This window comes from Enhydra lutris, unplaced genomic scaffold, assembly GCF_002288905.1.
Source record: "Enhydra lutris kenyoni isolate GAN:26980312 unplaced genomic scaffold, ASM228890v2 scaffoldscaffold1, whole genome shotgun sequence".
Classification (NCBI taxonomy): Eukaryota; Metazoa; Chordata; class Mammalia; order Carnivora; family Mustelidae; genus Enhydra; species Enhydra lutris.
In genome coordinates, this window is record NW_019154085.1 from 3,116,013 (window position 1) to 3,123,570 (window position 7,558).

Sequence of the window (7,558 nt, forward strand, 5' to 3'; positions counted from 1 at the left end):
AATTTTTGATATGTAAAGATTTAAGTCAGTCACTTTACTGTTTTCTAATTGTCCCATTTTCTTCTTTCTTCGTATATTCTTCATTTCCTGTTGTTCTCTGGGTTCAATGTGTCTAAATCCTTACTGTTCTTAAGACATACTTTATCTTTTCCCCATTTTTCAGATTGGACAGATCTATAGATGTATATTCATTAATCCTTAAGTATTCAATAGCTCATACAAATGAGTTTCATTTTAGTTCTTGAGTTTACTTTTTTCTTTATGCTTTCCATTGCTGAGATTCTCTACTTGTTCAGTCTTTATGATCATTTTTCCTTTATATCCTTGAACATAAGCAGCTCTACAGTTCTATTTAATTAACTACCAAATGATGGGTCATTTTGGGGTCTATTTCTAGTAACTTTTTTCTTGGACATGGGGCATTTTCCTGTTTTGCATACCAAGTAGTTTTTTATTCTAGGATGGACATTATGGATAGGAGTCTGGATTATGTCATCTTCCTTTAAATGGTATTGTTTTATTCTTTGTTTGAACTTAGTCCAATATGGTCTATGGCTAGCTAGCCTGTTTTTGTGAGGTTTTATTGGAACACAGACACTGCCTACTTGTTTACATATTGTCTAGAGTTTTGTTTTGTTTTGGAAAGTGAGTGTGTATGCGCAAATTGGGAGAAAGGCAGAAGAAGAAAGAATCTCTTAAGCAGGCTCTAGGCCATGCAGAGCCCAACCCAGGGCTTGACCTCACAACCCTGAGATCATGACCTTAGCTGAAATCAAGAGTCAGACACTTAACTGACTGAACCACCCAGGCACACCTGTATGGCTACTTCTGCACTACAACAGCAGAACTGCAGAGTTGTGACATAGACCATACGGCTTACAAACCTAAATTCTGTGCTACCTAGCCCTTTAAGAAAGTTTGTCAACTCTGCTCTAGGATTCACACCTGCCTCCTAAGGCTTCTGTGAGGTTTCTCCACTGAGGTTCTACAGCACTGATGTATGATAAGTCTTGCAAATCCTCCTCCTGTATGTGCACGTCTTAAGTCCTCAGGTGATCTTGAAGAGACCCCATCAAATGAAAGACCCCATTTCTGCCTCTCTCCACAGCTCCCTCGTCTCTTGAAACTTCATCTACCTTCAGGATTCCAACCTCTTCAACTCAGCAGGACTGCCACTCTGCTCGGGCCCAACCTCCCTGAGATAATACTCAAAGATGTTTCCAGGCAGGATGCTGAACTGTGGAGTTTAACATTCTGTGTTTCCCTTCTCTTGATGATCACAGTCCTCTGCTGTTGTTCAGATATATTTTGTCCAGGTTTAAAGTCATTTTGGTGAGGGTAAATCTGGTACTACTTTGAAAGCTGCTTTTGCAAAACCAAAGATTCTAGAAAACAGAATATCATGCAGACTCTACTCATTGTTTAAAAAAAAAAAAAAAGATTTTGAGAGAGAAAAAAAAAGTGCATGGAGGGGCAGAGGGAGAAGCAGCCTCCCCACAAAGCAGGTAGCCCCATGTGGGATTTGATCCTAGGCCTCTGGGATCATGACCTGAGCTGAAAGGAGACTTTAAAAGACTGAGCCAACCAGCTGGCTTACTCATTGCCTTTTATTAGACATTTACTGAATAATCATTTTCAGGTTAACTATGTACAATTCTCTTAACCATTCCTCATAGTACAAAACAGATACTGTGTAAGCCATTATACCTTGGTGATGTACAATCAGGACAGTTCCTGTCTTAAAGGAGTTGTCTAGTAAACCAAGCACTATACACATCTCTTGCTCCATTTTTGAAATACATCTTTGGCAAGGTATATGGAACTAAGGGTAATTAAAAGGAGAGGACTAGATTTCTTCCACTTCCCAACCATATGTCCTTATAATGGGTAGTCGTATGGGAGAACTTGGGTAGATTTTATAGAAATCTAAATATTGTCAAATAGCAAAAGTCACCTTTTCTGGACTTATTATAAACGACTTAAAAACTACCATGCATTTAAATCTTTTTTCTTCCAAATTTAGGATCTATATTAAAGTAACAATTTTCCCATCATTAGTAATACAGTCAAGAGATTAATTCAAGAAATACTCAAAAGGAAAAAAAAATATCTACCCCATGATCTGTTGACCTTTGTGCTACCTTTTATATATTTAGTTCTATACCTTATTACGTGTATATTTACTAAAAGCAGACATTGTTTAATAAAAATAATGTCCTTTAGATCAGTAGTTTTGTTTCAGAAGTAAATCAACTGAGTTTGATTTTATCAACTTTTCCAGAGCTTTGTCGTTTTGGTCCATAGTGTTGCAGAGACTTCGCCTGTGCTTTCTCATGGCTAGACTCCCTCCAGCAAAGTTGCTTTGTACTTAGCTACCCTGAGGTCCTATCTTAAGAGAGGTTCATTCAGTGACAGCACCCAGTTGCGAAGCACATCATGAACCCTGCAGCCTACTTTCTGGCCAGACATCAAACAAGAGTGAGACATTTTAGGGAGGAAACCTTTAACCTACTTTAATCTGAACTTTTCCTGTAGTTTCATAGGGAACATCTAGAGGTGGCTTTGCCACATCTAACTTGTGTTGCCTCAAGGCTGTTATTCTGTCCCTTTAGTTGTAAACATCTAACCAGGGGACAGAGCCAGACTCTGATAACAGCCCAAGAACGTGTAGGCTCACGAGGTCTGAGGCAGGAGCAAATGTTTTATATGCTTGTTTCCTTCAACAGGACAGATCAGAGGCGGCAAACATTTTCTATAAAGGGCCAGATAGTGATTATTTCAGGCATTTCAGGACACATGGTCTCTATCAAAATCACTCATCTCTGCACCGCAGCATGAAATTAGCCAGAGCCAACATACAAACAGCATGGCTGTGTTCTAATAAACTCAATTTAGAAAAACAGGCAGCTAGTATTTGAGCCAAAGGCTAGTTTGCTGAACCCTGGTATAAATAAATCTAGGCTAGCAAAAGTTAAACTGTTTGTAGATTTATAAAATTTTCCAGACCTTGAAAAAATATTTTCCTATTTTGTAAACTGCCAACTTTACTGAGTTGTTTTCTTTCTATTGATAAGATAAAGCTATTCTTACTCACAAGTGGCCAAAGTGGTAAAGGGACAATCTCTACATGCTACCTAATTACACAGTATTTTGCATTTGGTAGCTTCAAAATGAAACTTTTCTTTTCACAGATAAACACTACAGGTGAAGACTGGCAAGAACAAACACTGATTTCTGAAGTGCCTGGAAAGGAAAAGCTCTGGTCAGTTTCACGTGGACAAGCCCAGTGTTTTCCAGAGATGCTGCTGAAGTAGTCTTCGCTACTGCTTCTCTTCACTCAGTGCTCTACATAACATGGGATGCATGAAATCAAAGCAAACTTTCCCATTTCCGACCACATTTGAGAGTGAGAAGCGACATGCAAGTGAAGAAAGCTTTATGCCTGAAGAGAGATTTCTACCGAGGATGCCCGTTCCAGTTAATGCCGACGAGGAAGTGAAGGAACCACGAGGGCCTGAAACTGTGGTCTTCGAGTTTGCACACCGCCTGTCGCAGGAAATTCTCAGTGACGCCCTGCAGCAGTGGGCGGGCAACAACATGAAGTACGACGACATCCCGTACATTGAGAGTGAGGGGCCCTGACGCCGTAGGATGCTGAGGATAACTTTCTAGAATTGTGGAGGAAGTTGGTGCTAGTTTAAATACATGAAATAATAGCAAAAACTGGTGTGAATAAATACAAATCACTCCATCGGGATGGAGGAAAAAAAAGTCCATGATAGTATCAAGAGTATACAGGAGTACCTAACATGACACGTGATAAGCACTTTTATGTTAACAGCAAATTCTTGCTGCTTGGTCTTGGGCTGGAGTCATTTTAAAGGGCTAAGGACAGGGCCCGCACCACAGTAGTCAGCTGTGTGCCGTACCACTTCCTTCCTGAGCACTAGTAGTAACACCAAAGAAATCAAATGGTTATTTTAAAGACGCTCCTTTTAAAATAACTATTTGTTAATTTACACACACAAACAAGTTATGAAAAGGATTTTTCAGATGTCTTGGCAAAGAACTTGCACTTAAGCCATGGTAAATACTAGTGGGTCATTTGTCAAAGCCATTTGTGTCAAGGATCCCTACAGTAGAAAGCACCCCCTGTAGAAGTCCACCTTGAAACCTGTCCTTAACCACCTTCAACCTCAGGTCCCTAACTAGCTGTTATTATAGAACTCAAGACTTCACACAACCTGAACAGGATACAATTTACAGAAGTCATGACAATGTTTATGGTATTGAATTAAGCAGCCCAGTGATATAACAAAACAAGAATTTTTACAAACACCAAAATATTAAAATAACGGGAGTCCTACTCAAGGTAGAAAGCAGAGCCTGTTCTCAGTGCTGCAGATATATGAAGTTTTACTGTCTCAAAGATGTAGAGAGTTGGTGTAATGGGCACTCCTTCCCATCTTTATTATTGACTAATGGGGCAATTCCCATTGAGATTACTGTGGGACCAGTCTATGCATGAGACTATACAGTTGCATTACAAAACAGAAGATCAAACACTCCTTGGAAGAGAGTACTCATGTATTTTTTTTATGGTAACGATGCCCATAAGGCATTTCCAGCCATATACTATTTTCTTAAATTTGTCTAACTTTTGGGGGAATTTTTTTCTTCCCAAGAATTAAGTACTGTTTAAAATCAATGGAACAGAAAATCTGGGAGTGGAAGAAGATACTAAGAAAACATAGCCTGCAGAAAAACTGGGACTCAGTCTCTAGAATGGTCTTTTCATCCAGATTTGTTACACACTGAGTTTAGTTGGAAAGGGAATTACTTAAGTCTGTGTGCATTAAATTCTTTTACTAAGATTCAACAGACCCTTGTCACTGACAGCTAAAGGAAGGCAGAAAAAGACTGTGACCTTTTTAATGAGATAAATATGTATTTGGCCTTGTAAGCAGGCAGAAATGCTACCTCTAATTTTAACTATCCTTTGAAACCCACAAAGAATGAATTCTCCCTGTTGTGTGGACAAAGAGAGTACTTTGAAGTGAGTCGTGTGCCATCTTTCAGTTACCAAAGGACACCTGGTCCTTCAACTTTCATTTCACCTACTCCCAGGATTTGAACTGTCCCATTGTACTTGCAATCTAGAAACTTACACAGTAGATAAACCACGACCCCTGTTAATACAAAGATCTGAAGTCCGAAAGCTAAGGAACAAAAGTTTTCTGAAAATGCAAAATATCTTTCGAGCTCGTGAAGAAAAATTTAGGTTTTTGAGTATACTAATGACTCAGACAAAAGCCTAGATGTTGCCATTTTTCATTCATTTTATATCTCACAACAGACCACTTTTGCTGCAAAGTCATTTACTATTTAAAAGATACAGTATTAGGGTGAGAACACAAAGCCATAGCCACACAAAATTTTTCAGCACACGTACGATGTAGACTGTTGAGTTTCTTATAAATATTTTAACCTCAGCTTCCTCCTGTGCCTGGGCCCCTATGTCCCAAGGGTGTAGCAGGGATGCCTGCCTGGTCCACATCTAGCAAGAATTCTCTGTTGCCACTCTGACACAATAGCAGTACGGTTTTGTCACCAAGCACCAACACCTCACTACTGACTTTTTTTTTAAAAAAGATTTTATTTATTTATTTGACAGACAGAGATCACAAGCAGGCAGAGAGGCAGGCAGAGAGAGAGAGGAGGAAGAAGGCTCCCTGCCGAGCAGAGAGCCCGATGTGGAGCTTAATCCCAGGACCCTGGGATCATGACCTGAGCTGAAGGCAGAGGCTTTAACCCACTGAGCCACCCAGGCGCCCCGTCTCCTGACTCATTTTAACAGAGTATAGATCTTGCAACATAGAATTATCTTGGAAATATATGCTCTGTTATGTCAAACTATGGATAAGGAATTAGGAGGCTTGCCTCATCAGTGAGTTAGTCAAGACAGCAAAGTGGGGGCAGGCAGGAGAAAGAACTGGGTAAACAGATTTAGTGCTGCATCCAGTAATCATCAAGACACAGTTTGGTCTTGATCACAAGAACGGATGAGAACCTCTTTGATAGAATAACTTCTTTCATACCTTCCTATCTAAATATTGGATCTACTTCATTTTGAACTTTCGTGAACAGTAAAAGAATGGAGGATCTATGTGATAAGGAAGGAACATGTAAAACAGAAGACTGAGAGAATTGTTAGCTACTGGAAAGGGAAACGCTTGTTCCGACTTAGACATCACAAACACAAATGAAAGAATAGTGGCCAAATTATAAAAGAAAGGAAACCGGGAAAATGAGGGCCCACGAAACAGCACTCACATCAGGCTCTGTCAGAAGACACACGGCAAAAACAAGGCTCCAGTGTTCTCGCCGAGGGAAGGGACACAGTAGCAAGTTCCTTTCACACTGGCATGTGCCCAACCCCTGCATCTTTTCCCTTCAGAACATCCAGGATAGGGGCAGACGAGCCCAGTGTAACCAGATACCTTGGATGGCAACTGTAAGGGCAGCAGGTGACCAGAGGAAGTGTGCCGGTCCCTCACAGAGCCCCGCAAGAGTGCTTCACTGTCCCCCTGCCCAGGTGACGGGCTCTTGTGTTGTTCCCTTTCAGCTGCCAGCTTCTGATCCCAGAGGTCTCAATTTTCAGTTCGCTTATCTGTTCTTTGCAAACTACCTGAGGTCACTAGCACTCAAAGCATAATTTAAGGGGATAAAACTGATCTTAGTTCCAGAGGAATAGTTTGTGTCAAACTGCCTTATTAGTATTAAAAACAGACGCACCGAATGAAGGAGCTAGCCTGCACTCCTATCCCACTTAATATCACCGGCATTTGATGAGAAGAGGGCACTGTACTTTTGTATTCTATGGCTGTAGAAATCAACGTTAGAGACACATGATCAATACTGTCAAGGAATAGTGAGTTAGACACAAAGTTCCAACAAATAGATATTGTTTGCTTCATCGTAACGTCCTCACCCCGTATTTGTGGGGCCCGACAGGACAGGCCTGCCTTGGAGCAGTGGGCGCAAGCTCAGGTGTACTCCCTCTATATTACTTTGCAAAACTCAAGTTTTGTTAATTCTCCTCCCTGTAAGACTTAGCTATGCAATGGTATTTTTCCGAATATTTTTGTGAAAGCATTTTTTTCTAACCATACAATAAAAGTCTAGTTGCCATGAACTAGCTGAGTTCTGATTAAAGCAAATGCCTTTCAATATTGTGTACTGTCAAATTTTTCGATATAAAGAGCTTAACATTTTCTGCATTTCTAATGAACACGAAGTGAATAAAACTCCACTGACAGAAATAATTTCTTGGATCAATCCGGTCCAACTTAAGAGCTTTAAGAATATTAATGTAAACATGTCCACTACCATGCCATCTGTACTCTAAATCTGTTTGTGACTTTTGGCGGGGGTGGGGGGATGCTTCATGTTAAATATTTAGAAAATTTAAAGCAACTCCCAGATTGCAGTTCCCTCACCTATAAGAAGGGTGCAGGATATGACCTCTGATGTCTTTTTCAGTTCTGCCACTTTCTGT

General features: G+C 40.3%; 1 protein-coding gene across 1 annotated transcript; it reads left to right on the forward strand.

Moving 5' to 3' along the window:
- Positions 1-2,077: 2,077 nt before the first annotated feature.
- On the forward strand, positions 2,078-4,644 carry LOC111143354 (chromosome unknown C2orf88 homolog). The gene has a single exon (XM_022497043.1). It carries the CDS (start codon positions 3,355-3,357, stop codon positions 3,640-3,642), a length of 288 nt encoding a protein of 95 aa, XP_022352751.1. The 5' UTR covers positions 2,078-3,354; the 3' UTR covers positions 3,643-4,644.
- The last annotated feature ends 2,914 nt before the right edge of the window (positions 4,645-7,558 follow it).

Bases quoted from the DNA above. Each gene is read 5' to 3' on its own strand.
- LOC111143354 (XM_022497043.1), top strand. From the start codon at position 3,355: ATGGGATGCATGAAATCAAAGCAAACTTTCCCATTTCCGACCACATTT.